This window comes from Heptranchias perlo, chromosome 40 (assembly GCF_035084215.1).
Source record: "Heptranchias perlo isolate sHepPer1 chromosome 40, sHepPer1.hap1, whole genome shotgun sequence".
In the NCBI taxonomy this organism is placed as follows: Eukaryota; Metazoa; Chordata; class Chondrichthyes; order Hexanchiformes; family Hexanchidae; genus Heptranchias; species Heptranchias perlo.
The window spans coordinates 4,761,736-4,779,870 of NC_090364.1; the positions used below are offsets into that span (position 1 = coordinate 4,761,736).

Consider the following 18,135-nt stretch of genomic DNA (forward strand, 5'->3'; position numbering starts at 1 on the left):
GAATCTGGGTATAACGGACTCTTTCTGGACACACCTAGATGACCATCAATTGTCCAAGAGATGAGTTAACTTAGAACCGATTGTGCTCGACACCATCTACGGGATGGGATTTCCATTTGTAAACTCATCGATCTCTTTGAGATATGTTGTGAAGCTCTGATTCTGGGAACAGAGATGTTATCAGATTCAGTTTGAGGAAAGTCAAAGAAACCAACAGCAATCACATCACAGAATAATCCTCCAATCCTGCCTGTATTCCAAAGCTCTGATTGGTTCCGGGAATCACACCCCACCCCCTTCTCCTTTGTTAATTGGTGCCTGGATTCATGGACGATTCCTGAGTGGCTATCAGGGATTGTCAATCATCATTGGTGATGTCATACCCTGTTTAAATGCAGGCTGTCCCAGTAGTATAAATACAAGAGCTTGTGAGGGAAGAGGTTAGGTTGTTACTGCAGTTTGAAGTGAGATTTCTGTTAATAGTGAAAGTAAAGATGGCCTCCCAAGTATGTCAGAACTATCACAAGGAGTGTGAGGATAGTGTCAACAAGCAGATCAATATGGAGCTCTATGCTTCCTATGTTTATCTTTCTATGGTGAGTTTTGTATTTTTGGGGCACTGTTTCAAAATTAAGGCTGGGATTTCATTGTAATCTAAGCAGGTAGAATTTCTCTGGGTCAATGAATTGGTTTCAGAGTGTCCCTCTGTGACTCTCCCCAGTCTCAATCCAGTGAATACTCTTAACACAGTGATCTTGTAGACAGTCTCATTAACAGACTGTTCCCTGCTCTGTAATAGTTGTGTCCTATTCTGAAATTAACTCCAGGGGTCTATGAAGTTTGTAATAGAAGATTCATGTTAAAGATGTACAAACCTGGTCAGCTGTTGCAACTTGGACAGACAGATACCATTAAATTTAATAGGGTGACTATTTAGTAGAACATTTAGGTCCTGGCCTGTTTCTTTTCCTTCCCCCCTATGCCCCACAGCACCCCCCACTCCCCCCTTCCCTGAGAATCTGGTTGTGAAGTTTTCCTCAGAGGCTGGATCCTTACACTGTGATTCAAGGTGTTAAAACTGCTGAATTTGAAAGGGTTTTTTTTTTCTCTGCTCCTTAACTGTTTTTAGACTTTCAACTGAGAACAAAAGTAGGTGCCATTGAGCAGTGTAGGGTGAGTGCTGAAATGAGGCTTTAATCCAAAAGAATTACAGCTCCCTAATGTTTTCTACTAATACAACCTCCTGTTGAGCTACTTCACAGGGAGGGGTTTAACATATTCAGACAAGATCAATGAAGCAAATTAAGTTTGATTTGCAGGAGGCACATTTTCTTAGACACTGAGCCCCTTAATTGAAAGCAGAGAATGGGTAATTTATCTGCCATGATGTTACCACTATTTTTGAGCTGGCCATAGATGAGATCTAGGTCTGACCTGACTCTTCCTTTCCATTTCATCTCTACCTACAGTCCTATTACTTTGACCGGGATGATGTTGCCCTGCGTCACTTTGCTGAGTTATTCAAGGAGCAGTCACATGAGGAACGGGAGCACGCTGAGAAACTGCTGAAATTCCAGAATCAGCGTGGGGGCCGAGTCATCTTGGAGGACGTCAAGGTTAGATTTAACTAAGGCGGGATCTTTGTTATAACTTGGGTAGTTAAACTTTCCTAATTTTATATAGTTTGGTATCTTGCCATTTCATACAATTTATTAATCTCTTGTTTTTAATACATAAAATATATAGTGTTGGGGATGAGTGAGCACTCTGAAAGGTATAAACTGCTGAGGGTGAGTTGGTATGGCTTTGGATCACTGAGCTTGAGGATCACTGTATGTGGATGATCAAAAGGAATGAGTTTCTGCATCACATTGCTAGCCAAAACATGAGGTGTGTGGAACTTGCAGAAAATTTGTAGCATGGATAGGGAACTGGTGTGGAGATAAGGGGGAGAATTGAGGTTGATGGAATATTGTCATGTAGCAAGTTCCTTTTTTTTGTTGATTCCTCCAGTATCAATTACTTGGATTTGGGAGAAGAGTTGATCGAAGGTTCTTGGTAATCTGAAAGTAGGACATGGTCTTCTGTTCACCTCTAATACATTGCTAAAGGGTGGTGGCAGATGTTTATATACTTCCCAGTATAATACAAGAATGGCAGATGGAAATACCTTCTAAAAGAATTGAGGTGGAAATTAATATCAAATTTAGTGACTTTAGGATCTAGGTAGGTGACAACTTTTCCATTAGTTTGCAAGTGTAACACAGATCTGAGTGAAGAATAGAATACCTGAAATTGTATTTCAATTAGTGCTGGTCAGTGCAGTTAGACTGTTGCTTTCCAGTTTTGTGTCCCACCTTGAGTACACTGACCTTAACCAATAAAGGTCTCTACTGAAGCATCACTGATTTGTTGTCCATCTTGAAGATGGAGGTTTGTGATCTAATTGAACTGTCTGAGATTTGACTTGGTTAATAGGGACATGAGGATACTCTTAGAATGTGAACTGGGGGAGGGGTGGTGTCAGCTGTGGAAAGCCATAGATGCAAAGTCAATTGGGGTTTTCAAAAGGGAGAGAGATCCTCAGGATATTTAGGATTATGGCAAGAACTGGTGGGATATTGGGAATGTGGTTTGCAGCTGCTATGGCTAATAAAATGGCAGTCAGTGGACTGATTTCCATATAGGTTTGTGTTTCATACTTGCTGAGAATGGAGGTATATTTTTCTCTGCAAAAGCCCAGCTAAACTGTAGACCTTGATCACTAAACTACTCCCAGGGTACATTATATATAGCTGAGGCATCAAAATGGATCTTGGAGATCTCGAGTATTGTGGAATTGATGACTATCCACTTGTGGGATAATCTGGCTAAATGTGTCAATCCCCTGAATGCTCTACTTTTACCATTATTCCAGTCCAGGAAATTAGCAGGAATAATTTTTGATGGCGATGATCCTCACTTAACATCTGTTTGAGCTAACTACACTCACTAGTTTATCTTCTCTTCCAGTTGTGTGACTTCCTGGAGACCCACTACTTGGATGAACAAGTGAAGATGATCAAGAAGCTTGGAGATCACATCACCAACCTGAAGAGACTGGGAGCCCCTGAGAATGGCATGGGAGTGTACCTGTTTGACAAGCACACCCTGCATTGACTGGGATTCTATAACCATTAGTTCTATACTTGGTGGAAAATGGTGAATGCTTTGGTTGTGGTTATTTCCCAGTTTTCTCATCTGTTATACATGGAAATAAAAGCTATTCATCATTGAACTGGTTTGTCTTTGTTGTATAATTAAGTAGCTGATCTGATTATCCAGATCACCAAGATCACCAAGTTGATAGCCAAGTTCCGCACCCATGAGGACGGCCTCAACCGGGATCTTGGGTTCATGTCACGCTACACGTAACCCCACCAGCAAAAAGGGGGAAAAAATTTATATGTTTTTTAAAATTCTCTCTCTCTCTCTCTGCCATTTTGAGTTTCTTTCTGCCTGCCTGTGTAATAGACACAATGTATATCGAGTGTACTGGGACATGCTGTTCTCCGTGACTGGCCTGTTTGAATAACAACGACACCTTTTGATTGGTGTGATGCTGTCCCAACATAGTATAAGATATGCGATTTGAGAACCTTTTCATTCATTCATCTGACGAAGGAGATAATCTCCGAAAGCTTGTGATTTTAAAATAAATTTGTTGGACTATAACCTGGTGTTGTAAGATTCCTTACATTTGACCAAGATACTCAGCTGAGTAACTTATGATCCAAGTAAGAACTTTTTCCAAGCCTAAAAATATGAAAGCCCCTCCTGGTCCAGCTTCCTCACTTGACTCTGTGCAATTCTTGGGTGACTGTGCCCACATCTCCAAACTACAGAGCAGCCTGTAGAGGATGCCTGAAATACATAATTTCTGCAGAAAGAGGTTTTCATAACATCTGCCAGCAAAACCTTGTCAATATTTTGTGCTTTGAAACAACAAAGTGGCGGGTGCTGAATTAGTGTCTGGAGAATGTTGCATATCTGTCAGGCCAAGGGAGGGGGATCCCTGCAATTTAGGTGCCTTTGCATTAGTCTGATGCCACAGGTCACCCACTGGGTTGCTGAAGAGTTGTGGCCTGTATAGTATTGACTGACCAAGAGTCTTCCATTGGGCAGACTGTCCTGTTTAACATTCCCTCATTTGGGGCAATATTTGCCCATTCTTTGTGTAACCCAGCTGTCCTGAGAACACCAAACTGCAGTCTGTCCTGTGTGGTGTTTGCTGTTGGGTAACTTGTGCTGGTAAAAATGAAATTAAAGCAAATGATTCCTCTATCACCCAACAACTTAAACTGCCTTCCTTTTGATAATTGCATCAGTAACTCTTAAGGATCCACAAGTTAATTGTAATTCAATAGTTACTGTACATTATCTTCCATACTTCAGTTGGTATTTCTAATTACTGCAACTTGTACAAAAAGATTGTCCCTAACCCACATGTGACTTTTGAGTTTCCCAGAAATGGAACCATAAAATTTTTAAGCCCACTAAATATTCTCTCAAGGTCACAGTATTGACCACCCGAGAGTCTTCCTTTGGGCAGACTGTCCTGTTTAACATTCCCTCCACCGGGGCAAAATTTGCCCATTCTTTGTGATTTAAATCAAAAAGTTAGTTTGCAGGTGCAGCAGGTGATCAAGAAGGCCAACGGAATGTTGGCTTTTATTGCTTGGGGGATAGAATATAAAAATAGGGAGGTATTGCTGCAGTTATATAAGGTATTGGTGAGACCGCACCTGGAATACTGCATACAGTTTTGGTCTCCATACTTAAGAAAAGACATACTTGCTCTCGAGGCAGTACAAAGAAGGTTCACTCGGTTAATCCCGGGGATGAGGGGGTGGACATATGAGGAGAGGTTGAGTAGATTGGGACTCTACTCATTGGAGTTCAGAAGAATGAGAGGCGATCTTATTGAAACATACAAGATTGTGAAGGGGCTTGATCGGGTGGATGCGGTAAGGATGTTCCCAAGGATGAGTGAAACTAGAACCAGGGGGCATAATCTTAGAATAAGGGGCTGCTCTTTCAAAACTGAGATGAGGAGAAACTTCTTCACTCAGAGGGTGGTAGGTCTGTGGAATTTGCTGCCCGAGGAAGCTGTGGAAGCTACATCATTAAATAAATTTAAAACAGAAATAGACAGTTTTCTAGAAGCAAAGGGAATTAGGGGTTACGGGGAGCGGGCAGGAAATTGGACATGAATTTAGATTTGAGGTTAGGATCAGATCAGCCATGATCTTTTTGAATGGCGGAGCAGGCTCGAGGGGCCGATTGGCCTACTCCTGCTCCTATTTCTTATGTTCTTATGTTCTTCTGAGTAAACCACCAGTCTGCCAAAACCATCAAACTGCAATCTGTCCTGTTTGGAGTTTGTTGGCATTGGTAATCAGTGCTGGTGCACATGATTCTTGTACATCTCCTAAATTAGATGTCAAACTGCAGTGTGTGCTACATGGCATATGTTGGGTAAAGTGGAGATGATCAGTGCTGATCTAAATTACACTCAATCAAATCATGCCTCTACATCTCCCAAACACACAAATTCACTGCCTTTCTATCATGGAATCTCTAACTCTTATAGGGATCCACCTGTTAACTGTAATCAGACAGTTGCTGTACATTATTTTCCATACTTCACTTGGTATTTTTCAAATTACCACAACTTGTTCAAAAAGACTGCCCTTAACCCACAAATAGTGTGATGATTTGAGTTTTCCTGAAGACACAAGAAATTAAACCCATCCATTAATGGTGTTTGAAAATAGTTCACCTAAAGGCAACAAATTAACCCCATTTGAATGTATTGAGGTACAGGAGCCCATTAAATATTCTCTCAAGGGCTGAGGTAGCAGACAAGGTGAGCTGTTATACATGGTTACACTACCTGCAAGTAAAATATTGGCCTGACTGTCAGGGGATGGATGATGTCTCCATGAGTAAGATTAGATGCCATGATAGGGCAACAGGGTAGGTCAATGGGATTAGGACTACTGCTTTTGTGAAGGATAAACACCAACATGAACTGGTTGAACCAAACAGCCTGTTTTGGTATAAGTTTTATATAATTCACTCTTCTCTGTTCTTGGGTATTTGTGGTCCTTCGATTCAATGCCTGGTAGATGGACCAGAGTGACAACATGATAGGAACAAAATCCAAAATACTCATGATACTGGAAATCGCAAACAAAAACAGAAAATGCTGGAGATACTCATCAGGTCAGGCAACATTGGTCGAGAAAACATGAGACAGTTCATATTTCAGGTGTAAAACATTTCCTCACAACAGACACGAGATTTGCAGGAGATGAAAGAACAGTGCAAACTAAACACTGGACTTTACAGTTTCTAAATTTCATGGGGATGAAACTCCACATCGCCCTTTACAGTGATGGAGCAACAGAGTTCTGTTTGAAGCTCCCGACTGATCCACTTTCCATTTCCCCAACTCGTTGTCGGTTGGTTTGCGGACTCACTGCGGACCGTCTGGTGAAGGTCAGTCTCCTTCAATTTATTGTGATCAACATTCGTATAATGGACTCTTTTTGGACCCACCAAGATGCCCATCAGTTGTCCAAGAGATGAGTTAACTTACAAGTGATTGTGCTCGACACCATCTACGGGATGGAATTTCCATTTGTGAACTCATCGATCTCTTTGAGATATGTTGTGAAGCTCTGATTCTGGGAACAGAGATGTTATCAGATTCAGATTGAGGAAAGTCAACGAAACCAACAGCAATGACATCACAGAATAATCATCCAATCCTGCCTGTATTCCAAAGCTCTGATTGGTTCTGGGAATCACACCCCTCCCTCTGTCCTTTGTTAATTGGTGCCTGGATTCATGGAAGATTCCTGAGTGGCTATCAGGGATTGTCAATCATCATTGGTGATGTCATACCCTGTTTAAATGCTGGCTGTCCCAGTAGTATAAATACAAGAGTTTGTGAGGGAAGAAGTTAGGTTGTTCTACAGTTTGTTGTCAGATTTTTGTTAATAATAAAAGTTAAGATGGCCTCCCAAGTGTGTCAGAACTATCACAAGGAGTGTGAGGATGGTGTCAACAAGCAGATCAATATGGAGCTCTATTCCTCCTATGTTTATCTTTCTATGGTGAGTTTTGTATTTTTGAGGCACTGTTTCAAATTAAGGTTGTGATGTCATTGTATTCTAAGCAGGTAGAATTTTTCTAGGTCAATGAATTTGCTTCAGAGTGTCCCTCTGTGACCCTCCCCAGTCTCAATCCAGTGAATACTCTTAACACAGTGATCTTGTAGACAGTCTGTAATAGTTGTGTCCTATTCTGAAATTAACTCCAGGGGTCTATGAAGTTTGTAATAGAGGATTCATGTTAAAGATGTACAAACCTGGTCAGCTGTTGCAACTTGGACAGACTCCATTAAATTTAATAGGGTGACTATTTAGTAGAACATTAGGTCCTGGCCTGTTTCTTTTCCTTCCCCACCCCCCTTCACAATTAAATGAGGAGGTCCTGAGAATCTGGTTATGAAGTTTTCCTCACTGAGGCAGGTTCCTTACACTAACTGTGATTCAAGGTGTTAAAACTGCTGAATTTGAAAGGTTTTTTTTTTTCTCTGCTCCTTAACTGTTTTTAGACTTTCAACTGGGAACAAAAGTAGGTGCCATTGAGAAGTTTAGGGTGAGTGCTGAAATGAGGCTTTAATCCAAAAGAATTACAGCTCCCTAATGTTGTCTACTAATATAACCTCCTGTTGAGCTACTTCACAGGGAGGGGTTTAACATATTCAGACAAGATCAATGAAGCAAATTAAGTTTGATTTGCAGGAGGCACATTTCCTTAGACACTGAGCCCCTTAATTGAAAGCAGAGAATGGGTAATTTATCTGCCATGATGTTACCACTATTTTTGAGTTGGCCATAGATGAGATCTAGGTCTGACCTGACCCTTCCTTTCTATTTCATCTCTACCTACAGTCCTATTACTTTGACCGGGATGATGTTGCCCTGCGTCACTTTACTGAGTTCTTCAAGGAGCAGTCACGTGAGGAACGGGAGCACGCTGAGAAACTGCTGAAATTCCAGAATCAGCGTGGAGGCCGAGTCATCTTGGAGGACGTCAAGGTTTGATTTAACTAAGGAGGGGTCTTTGTTATAACTTGGGTAGTTAAAGTTTCCTAATTTTATATAGTTTGGTATCTTGCCATTTCATACAATTTATTAATCTCTTGTTTTTAATACATAAAATATGTAGTGTTGGGGATGAGTGAGCACTCTGAAAGGTATAAACTGCTGAGGGTGAGTTGGTATGGCTTTGGATCACTGAGCTTGCGGATCACTGTATGTGGATGATCAAAAGGAATGAGTTTCTGCATCACATTGCTAGCCAAAACATGAGGTGTGTGGAACTTGAAGAAAATTTGTAGCATGGATAGGGAACTGGTGTAGAGGTAAGGGGGAGAATTGGGGTTGATGGAATATTGTCATGTAGCAAGTTCCTTTTTTTTTTTGTTGATTCCTCCAGTATCAATTACTTGGATTTGGGAGAAGAGTCGATCGAAGGTTCTTGGTAATCTGAAAGTAGGACATGGTCTTCTGTTCACCTCTAATACATTGCTAAAGGGTGGTGGCAGATGTTTATATACTTCCCAGTATAATACAAGAATGGCAGATGGAAATACCTTCTAAAAGAATTGAGGTGGAAATTAATATCAAATTTAGTGACTTTAGGATCTAGGTAGGTGACAACTTTTCCATTAGTTTGCAAGTGTAACACAGATCTGAGTGAAGAATAGAATACCTGAAATTGTATTTCAATTAGTGCTGGTCAGTGCAGTTAGACTGTTGCTTTCCAGTTTTGTGTCCCACCTTGAGTACACTGACCTTAACCAATAAAGGTCTCTACTGAAGCATCACTGATTTGTTGTCCATCTTGAAGATGGAGGTTTGTGATCTAATTGAACTGTGAGATTTGACTTGGTTAATAGGGACATGAGGATACTCTTAGAATGTGAACTGGGGGAGGGGTGGTGAAAGCTTGAAGTTTTCACCACTTCACATTTGTGGAGTCAGCTGTGGAAAGCCATAGATGCAAAGTCAATTGGGGTTTTCAAAAGGGAGAGAGATCCTCAGGATATTTAGGATTATGGCAAGAACTGGTGGGATATTGGGAATGTGGTTTGCAGCTGCTATGGCTAATAAAATGGCAGTCAGTGGACTGATTTGCTCTTTGTGTCCAGCGATGGCCTCTGTCATCCCAGTTATTATGGCTCCACAATCCTCCCTTATGATTGAGGTGCACTGATTAACTTCTGTTGCTTCTAACCCTGTTGTCCTTGTGCAGAACATCCCTTGGACTTTCAATGTCCATTGTAGCTGAATGTGCTGACAAGACAACTCTTCCCTTTTCAGAAGCCAGAGCAGGATGAGTGGAGCAATGGTCTGGAGGTGATGCAGAGAGCTCTGCAGATGGAGAAGGATGTGAACCAGAGTCTGCTGGATCTTCACAAACTGTCCACTGAGAGGACAGACCCTCATGTAAGTTTTAATGAATTGGAATCTGCCACTTAACTCTACATTGGTAGAAAGATTTTCATATAGGTTGGTGTTTTATACTTGCTGAGAATGGAGGTTTATTTTTCTCTGCAAAAGCCCAGCTAAACTGTAGACCTTGATCACTAAACTACTCCCAGGGCGCACTATATAGCTGAGGCATCAAAATGGATCTTGGAGATCTTGAGTATTGTGGAATTGATGACTAGCCACTTGTGGGATAATCTGGCTAAATGTGTCAATCCCCTGAATGCTCTACTTTTACCATTATTCCAGTCCAGGAAATTAGCAAGAATAATTTTTGATGGAGATTATCCTCACTTAACATCTGTTTGAGCTAACTACACTCTAGTTTATCTCCTTTCCTCTTCCAGTTGTGTGACTTCCTGGAGACCCACTACTTGGATGAACAAGCGAAGATGATCAAGAAGCTTGGAGATCACATCACCAACCTGAAGAGACTGGGAGCCCCTGAGAATGGCATGGGAGTGTACCTGTTTGACAAGCTCACCCTGCATTGACTGTGGTCCTATACTTGGTGAAATTGGTGGTGAATGCTTTGGTTGTGGTTATTTCCCAGTTTTCTCATCTGTTATCCATGGAAATAAAAGCTATTCATCATTGAACTGGTTTGTCTTTGTTGTATAATTAAGGATCTGATTATCCAGATCACCAAGATACCCACTGCACCACACCCAGCTGAGTAACTTATGATCCAAGTTAGATCTTTTTCCAGGCCAAAAAATATTAAAAACCCCTCCTGGTCTAGCTTCCTCACATGATGCTGTGCCCACATCTCCCTTACTGAGGATCTTATAGAGGAGGCCTGAAATCTCAGCAACAATTTCTGCAGAAAAGGGGTTTTCATAACCAGCAAAAAGTCATCAATATGTTGTGCTTTGAAACCACAATGTGGGGAGGGGGTGCTGGATTAGTGTTTGGAGGATGAGTATTTGTCAGGACAAGGGTGGGGATACCTACAATTGAGGTGCCTTTGGATTAGGCTGATGGCACAAGTCATTCACTGGATTGCTTAGAGTTGTGGCCTGTATCGCGTAATGACTGACCTGGAGTCTTCCTTCGGGCAGACTGTCCTGTTTAACGTTCCCTCATCTGGGGCAATATTTGCCCATTCTTTGTGATTGAGTAAACCAGCTGTCTGTAGAAAACATCAAACTGCAGTATATCCTGTGTGGTGTTTGCTGTTGGGTAACCTGTGCTGGTAGAAATGAAATTAAAGCAAATGATTCCTCTATCACCCAACAACTTAAACTGCCTTCCTTTTCATTATTGTATCAGTAACTCTTAAGGATCCACAAGTTAATTGTAATTCAATAGTTACTGTACATTATCATCCATACTTCAGTTGGTATTTCTAATTACTGCAACTTGTACAAAAAGACTGCCCTTAACCCACATTGTGTGGTGATTTTTGAGTTACCCAGAAATAAAACCATAAAGTTTGTGAGCCCGCTAGATAAATATTCTTTCAAGGACAGGTAGCAGACAAGGTGAGCTGTTATACATGGTTACACTAGCTACAAGTAAAATATTGGCTTGACTGTCAAGATAGAGGATGCCTGTATGAGCAAGATTAGATGCCATGGTAACAGGGCAGGCCCATGGGATTAGGACTACTGCTTGTGTGCAGGATAAACACCAACATGAACTGGTTGAACCAAACAGCCTGCTTTGTTGTAAGTTTTAGGTAATTCACACTTTCTGTTCTTGAGGCTTTGTGGTCCTTCTATTCAATGACTGGTAGTTGGACCAGAGTTACAACAGAATATGAACAAAATCCAAAATATTGAAGATACCAGAAATCTCAAAAAAGCAACAGAAAATGCTGGAGATACTCAGCAGGTCAGGAAGCATCGGTTGAGAATACGTAAGACAGTTGACATTTCAGGCATAAAACTTTTTCTCACAACAGACGTGAAACTTTCAGAAGGTGAAAAACAGTGCAAACTAAAGACTGGACTTTACAGCTCCTAAACTCCACATCGCATTTTACAGTGATGGAGCAACAGAGTTCTGTTTGAAGCTCCCAACTGATCCAATTTCCATTTCCCCAACTCGTTGTCGGTTGGTTTGCGGACTCACTGCGGACTGTCTGGTGAAGGTCAGTCTCCTGCAATCTATTGTGCTGATCAACATTGTGAATCTGGGTATAACGGACTCGTTCTGGACCCACCAAGATGCCCATCAATTGTCCAAGAGACGGGATAACTTAGAACCGATTGTGCTCGACACCATCTACGGGATGGGATTTCCATTTGTAAATGCATCGATCTCTTCGAGATATGTTGCGAAGCTCTGATTCTGGGAACAGAGATGTGATCAGATTCAGTTTGAGGAAAGTCAAAAAAAACCAACGGCAATGACACCACAGAATAATCCTCCAATCCTGCCTCTATTCCAAAGCTCTGATTGGTTCTGGGAATCACACACCACCCCCTGCCCTTTGTTAATTGGTGTCTGGATCCATGGAAGATTCCTGAGTGGCTATCAGGGATTGTCAATCATCATTGGTGATGTCATAACCTGTTTAAATGCAGGCTGTCCCAGTAGTATAAATACAAGAGCTTGTGAGGGAAGTGGTTAGGTTGTTCTTGTTAGTAGTAAAAGTTGAGATGGCCTCCCAAGTGTGTCAGAACTATCACAAGGAGTGTGAGGATGGTGTCAACAAGCAGATCAATATGGAGCTCTATTCCTCCTATGTTTATCTTTCTATGGTGAGTTTTGTATTTTTGAGGCACTGTTTCAAAGTTAAGGCTGTGATGTCATTGTAGTCTAAGCAGGTAGAATCTCTCTAGGTCAATGAATTGGTTTCAGAGTGTCCCTCTGTGACTCTCCCCAATCTCAATCCAGTGAATATTCTTAAGTGATCTTGTAGACCATTTTATTAACAGACAGTTCCCTGCTCTGTCCTATTCTGAAGTTTGTTTGAAACTAACTTGAGGTTCCATAATTATAATACAGCATTCACCTAAAAATGTATAAACCTGGTCAGCTTTTACACCAGAGAGACAATTACATTTAATTGGGTGACTAGTTAGTGCAACATTGGCTGGTTCTGGCCAGTTTTTGCCCAGTACATTTGTTAATCCTGTTATGTTGAAGTGTCTCTCTCTGAAACTGGATCTTTACACTAACAGTGACACTGACCGAATGTGAAGATTTTGCTCTTTTTTTTTCTTCACTGATTTTAAACTTCTGGGAATGAAGGTTAGTGCCACTGAAATTGTCCTAAGTGTAGGTTGAGTGCTGAAATGAAACTTTAGGGCGCAATAATGTTTTCTATTAATACAACCTTTTGTCTTGTTGAGTTACTTCACAGGGAGGGACTTTCAACATATTCAGAGAAGATCAATGAAGCAAAGTGACTTGCAAGAGTTTAAGAAATATTTCTATCAGCTCCTTAATTAAGACAAGTGTTGAGGTAGAGAATGGGTATATCTACCATGATATTTTGGCCATCTTTGAGTTGGCCTTGGATGAGATCGAGATCTAGATCTGACCTGTCCCATTTTATCTCCACAGTCCTATTACTTTGACCGGGATGATGTTGCCCTGCGTCACTTTGCTGAGTTCTTCAAGGAGCAGTCACATGAGGAACGGGAGCACGCTAAGAAACTGCTGAAATTCCAGAATCAGCGTGGAGGCCGAATCATCCTGGAGGATATCAAGGTTAGATTCAGCAAACTTTGAAGAATTTCTATGGTTTTATGAACCGCAGGCTAATTTGGCCTGACTTAATAGATTTTCTGTTGAATTGTGAAACTGGTGCCTGGAGGAGAATTTACTGATTTGTTGGCTGTTCAGAAGTGAAGGAGATTGCTGGCCAAAATTGATGTGCATGGAATTAGAAGCAACTCTGTGGGCAACAGTAAAACTGGGTGGAGCAGGAGGCAGAGTTGGGATAAAATAGACCAATGTTGAGTTGCTGGTCCCACTAATGCCTGTGTGATCTGGATTTGTAAATAGTGGTATATACTAAGCTAGGGTGTGCAGTGAGCTCTGCAAAGTGCAAATTGTTTTTTTTTGGGTGTGGGGGTGGTGAAGGAAGTGGGTGAGTATGAAGGTAAATGTAGTTTAATAAGGTCCATAATCTGGTGTCAGAATGGGAGTGTTTGGGTGGGAGGAGGAAGCTGGTACAGATGCCATTAGAAGCTAGCTTGCAGGTACAAAGATAATGGGCAGGTGTGCTTCAACCTAAGGCAAAGAATTAAAAGCATAGCAGTGTTGCTGCAACTAGACCTTATTTTGTTTAAGGTACCCCATCTTCAAGAAGGTGGCTCACCACCTTCCCAGGGCAATTAGGGATGGGCAATAAATGCTGGCCTTGCCAGCAACGCCCACATCCCCTGAATGAATATATTAAGAAAAAATACTGCTATCAAGTCCAATAACTCATTACCAGGTTATCTCTGAGGATAGACAGACTATAAAATGGGGAGGTGGAAATTTAGTGTATTGTGAAGTGTTGGCAATCAGTTGATAGGAATTTGAGAACCAGGAAACCAACCATGGGATTCTATTAAAGCAATTTAAATATATCCTGACATTGATTTTCCTGCATGTATCTAAATGAGTGGAAAATCTATTGGAAGCAAGGTAGATGGAGGTGCTATTCTGTTCCAATGTTCTCCAGTAGTATCTGCCTTGGGCCTCAATTGCCCCCAATTCCATCCCAGTGATTGGACAATCCATTAGTCATTCTGCACCTTTAAGGTGCAGCGATCAAAAGGCGCACTCATTGGCTATGAACCTATTAACCCCTCGTGCTCAAGGTCACTAATATTCAACTTCATTCACTAACTGGATTTGCTGAGAAGATACCAGTTATTTTTTCTTCCCCCAACCAGAAGCCAGAGCAGGATGAGTGGAGCAATGGTCTGGAGGCGATGCAGAGAGCTCTGCAGATGGAGAAGAATGTGAACCAGAGTCTGCTGGATCTGCACAAACTGTCCACTGAGAGGACAGACCCTCATGTAAGTTTCTAATTTAATTGGCTTGTTTTGGGGTGAGTGTGAAGACTCTGGTCGAAGCTTAATCTGTTTCGTGATAGAAATGTCTCTATACACAGTAGATTTGTCTTTTTCATGAGCACTTTAACAGGATCTTTAGATGGGGCAGTGTATATGGAGATTGGAGGCACTCTGATATTTAATTCTACATTTTACTCCCTGGAGTAAACCTAATCTGACAAATCCACCAATCTGTGCACTACTTGTACCAGTTACCCAATCCAGAAGAGGGTCACAAATAATCGCCATGGGAGGTGAAGCTCAGAAGATCCTGGAGATTGTCTCCCTTAATACTTTTATTTTTCTTCCAGTTGTGTGACTTCCTGGAGAGCCACTACTTGGATGAACAAGTGAAGATGATCAAGAAGCTTGGAGATCACATCACCAACCTGAAGAGACTGGGAGCCCCTGAGAGTGGCATGGGAGTGTACCTGTTTGACAAGCACACCCTGGGGGAGAGTGACTGAAGATAGTCCAGGACTATATTCAAAATTGTGTTGTGATTCCTAATAAGATAAGCACCTTCCTGCAGTGTGTGTGTGTGAGATGGTTTGGGCGAGTTATGCCCTGAACTGCTTGTGTCCAAGTTTAATGACTTCAAACAGATTTTGCAGTTTGAAATAGTATGTTTAGCACAGTAACTAGTCATGTTTTCAGATCAATGTAGTGGAGCATAAAATTCCACAAGAATTAGTGAGCAATCACCATATAATCTAGGTTGACCTCTGATTTCAGGGGTGTAGTAGTTTTAACCTTGGGCAGGTTATAGTATTTGCTTTGGTGATGGCCTCATATATGGTAATTCCTTGTGTCCTGTTTCACTTATGGTTGGTCACTTTGCAATCAGGTTTCCATAATATAAAATTCCATTTGAGATTGGAACAGTAAGAACTTGTTCCAATTCAGATTATTGGATAACTCAATTTTGGAATGGACTTTTTGTCCTCTGCGCATGGACGCAACTGTCCTTCAAGGTGCTGATTTTTGTTAGAACAGTAATGACCTACTGGGGCAGGACTTGGCTCCACAGCACAAACATCAGGAGATAGTTCCTTTTTTTGCTTGGAAAGGAAGAAATATTGACCTGTAGTTGGGTGCCATGACAATGTGAGCTAGAAATGTATGTGCAAGGCACAGCCTTTTAAGCTAGAACATACTAGTGAAAGTGTTCGATTTAAACAATCTTTACCTGGCCCAAAAAAATTCAAAAGCATAATGAGTGGATCTTTGTGGCAAAAGTCTATGGAAAATGTGCCCTGTATTTGTTATCGTTGGTAGCTCAGCATTTGCCATCAAGCTGGTCTCATTTGAATGTCAACTGAGTATAATTTTTGACTAGTTGTCATTTTGAGGGGGGAATTTCACATCTCAACCATCTGCTTTCAATTCGATTGCAGCCTTAAAAAAAAAATTAGGGGGAAAAAGAAATCAGGCTTTATTCCAATCTACAGGTTAAAATAGAAGGACCTTCCCACCTCACTAATCACTGTTTAGGTTCACTTATCTCACATTACTTAACAATACTGACATCACATGTGTTTGGAGGTATCCTCCATCTGCCAGTGACTAGACAGTGGGTCAAAACATGCAGCAACAGACTGGTGTGAAGTACAAATGTGACTAACTCCTGAATCTGAGTGTTTGAAACCTCTAGTAGTTCCTCCTATAGTTAACTTGTTCTGGTCTCATTTCTTGAGCTTGTCTTTCCCTGGGCAAGCAGCACTTTCCTTAAGCTCCTAGTCTTTATTTCAACCTCATGTGCAGCTGACTATGAAGTCCTAACACTATTCTGGCCCTGAATTTAGGGAAACATCAGTAAATTTCATTTACATTTCTTGGGCATCCTGTTCCAACAGAGTAGATTCACCATTTCTACTTTCCTCCTGAAATGGATGAACAGCACGAGCTGAGTCATTGAAACTAGGGTTTATCAAGCACAGGACGTTCTACATAGTCTGTTCATACCACAGGGACAATATCTGCATAAACCAACACCACACAGTGTTTGTCTCTCTCTCTCTCTTTCCCCCCCCCCCCCCCCCTCCCTTCAACTTGCCTCAGTCTCACCTGCTACTAAACCTCTGGCTCATAAACCCGACTGATCACAGCACATGCACATTACTCTTGTTAAAATAATTAAACCCATCGTATATGCTGGTGGAAACAATGCCCCATCCGATATTTAAGACATAAAAGACTGCACAAGGTTACCCATTGTTTGAAGGGGTTTTTTTTAAGGTGGGGTTTCAAATAATGGGGAACAAGCAATCTAAACACAAAGAACTGGCTAGGTTGGGAGAAAAGGCTGAAGAGACAAATGGCATTTAATGTGGAAAACTGCAAGTTTAACCAAGGAAGGGAAATAAACTCTGGAGAAGAGAAGACTCAAGTGAGATATCATTGAAGTATTCAAGATCCTTAAGGGAACAGGTGAATTGAGCTCCATTAATATGTTGGATGTTGCCACGCACTCCACAACCAGGGATACAGGCTCGAGCTTACAAGCGAAGCTGCACGGACAGTTTAACTACTTCACACCAAAGGTGGCCAACATCTGTTGTAGACCACCCAGGGAGGCCAGTGGATGCAGATAGTGTGGGAAAATTTAAGGGAGAACTGGATAGATATTTGAAGCAGTGGGCAACTGAAGGGGCATTCGTCTGTGGGATCCAGCCAGATGGACTGAATCTCTTCCAGGCCCGCACTTCCCTGTTAATCAGACTCACTTTCCCTTCGCCTGGCTTGTTGTTGGTTTGCAGACACTCTGATCTGTTTGGATGTTACATGTCAGCCTTGGCTCAGTGGGTAGCACTCTCGCCTCAGTGTCAGACGTTTGTGGGTTCAAGTCCTACTCCAGAGCCTTGAGCACGTAATCTAGGTTGACTCTCCAGTGTAGTACTGAGGGAGTGCTGCACTGTCGGAGGTGCCGTCTTTCAGATGAGATGTTAAACCGAGGCCCTGTTGCTCCTCTCGGGTGGATGTAAAAGATCCCATGGCATTATTTCGAAGAAGTGCAGGGGAGTTCTCCCTGGGGCCAATATTTATCCCTCAACTAACATCATTAAAACAGATTATCTGTTCATTATCTCATTGCTGTTTGTGGGACCTTGCTGTGCGCAAATTGGCTGCTGTGTTTCCTACATTACAACAGTGACCACACTTCAAAAACACTTCAGTGGCTGTAAAGCGCTTTGGGACATCCTGAGGTCGTGAGAGGCGCAACAGAATTGCAAGATCTTTCTATTTTTTTCTTTGTTACATCAAGCCCACAGCTACCTTCAAATAACCAACTCACTGAACCTTCCAGAATTATGAACAACCTGTAAACCATTGTGATTCTAGATATTTTAACTCTCACTGTCACATTTGGAGAGCAGGCAACCAACAGCAATGACATCATCATCAGTCAGTGGTCGTCCAATGGTGGTAATCCCTCAATGTCTTGATTGGCTCTGGGTAGCATCCCTGCTCCTCCTTTTTTTGATTGGAGCTCTGAGTGAGGACAAAAGGTCTGATTGGTTACT

At 41.7% G+C, this 18,135-nt stretch overlaps 2 protein-coding genes across 2 annotated transcripts; both read left to right on the forward strand.

The window, feature by feature from the left end:
• Positions 1-437: 437 nt before the first annotated feature.
• On the forward strand, positions 438-17,235 carry LOC137305573 (ferritin heavy chain, oocyte isoform-like). Its single transcript, XM_067974431.1, has 4 exons — positions 438-596; positions 1,470-1,616; positions 14,450-14,575; positions 14,923-17,235. Exons 1-4 carry the CDS (start codon positions 495-497, stop codon positions 15,076-15,078), a joined length of 531 nt encoding a protein of 176 aa, XP_067830532.1. The 5' UTR covers positions 438-494; the 3' UTR covers positions 15,079-17,235.
• On the forward strand, positions 7,019-10,220 carry LOC137305588 (ferritin heavy chain, oocyte isoform-like). Its single transcript, XM_067974446.1, has 4 exons — positions 7,019-7,163; positions 8,007-8,153; positions 9,441-9,566; positions 9,956-10,220. The coding sequence occupies exons 1-4, from the start codon at positions 7,062-7,064 to the stop codon at positions 10,100-10,102; spliced, it is 522 nt and encodes a 173-aa protein (XP_067830547.1). The 5' UTR covers positions 7,019-7,061; the 3' UTR covers positions 10,103-10,220.
• Positions 17,236-18,135: the final 900 nt, after the last annotated feature.

What these genes read in the sequence shown, in the direction of transcription:
- LOC137305588 (XM_067974446.1), top strand. Translation starts at nt 7,062, where the DNA reads ATGGCCTCCCAAGTGTGTCAGAACTATCACAAGGAGTGTGAGGATGGT. An exon ending in CCTATGTTTATCTTTCTATG is followed by an intron (nt 7,164 to 8,006) that starts GTGAGTTTTGTA and finishes CTCTACCTACAG; the next exon opens with TCCTATTACTTTGACCGGGA. An exon ending in TCATCTTGGAGGACGTCAAG is followed by an intron (nt 8,154 to 9,440) that starts GTTTGATTTAAC and finishes TTCCCTTTTCAG; the next exon opens with AAGCCAGAGCAGGATGAGTG.
- LOC137305573 (XM_067974431.1), top strand. Translation starts at nt 495, where the DNA reads ATGGCCTCCCAAGTATGTCAGAACTATCACAAGGAGTGTGAGGATAGT. An exon ending in TCATCTTGGAGGACGTCAAG is followed by an intron (nt 1,617 to 14,449) that starts GTTAGATTTAAC and finishes TCCCCCAACCAG; the next exon opens with AAGCCAGAGCAGGATGAGTG. An exon ending in CTGAGAGGACAGACCCTCAT is followed by an intron (nt 14,576 to 14,922) that starts GTAAGTTTCTAA and finishes TTTTTCTTCCAG; the next exon opens with TTGTGTGACTTCCTGGAGAG.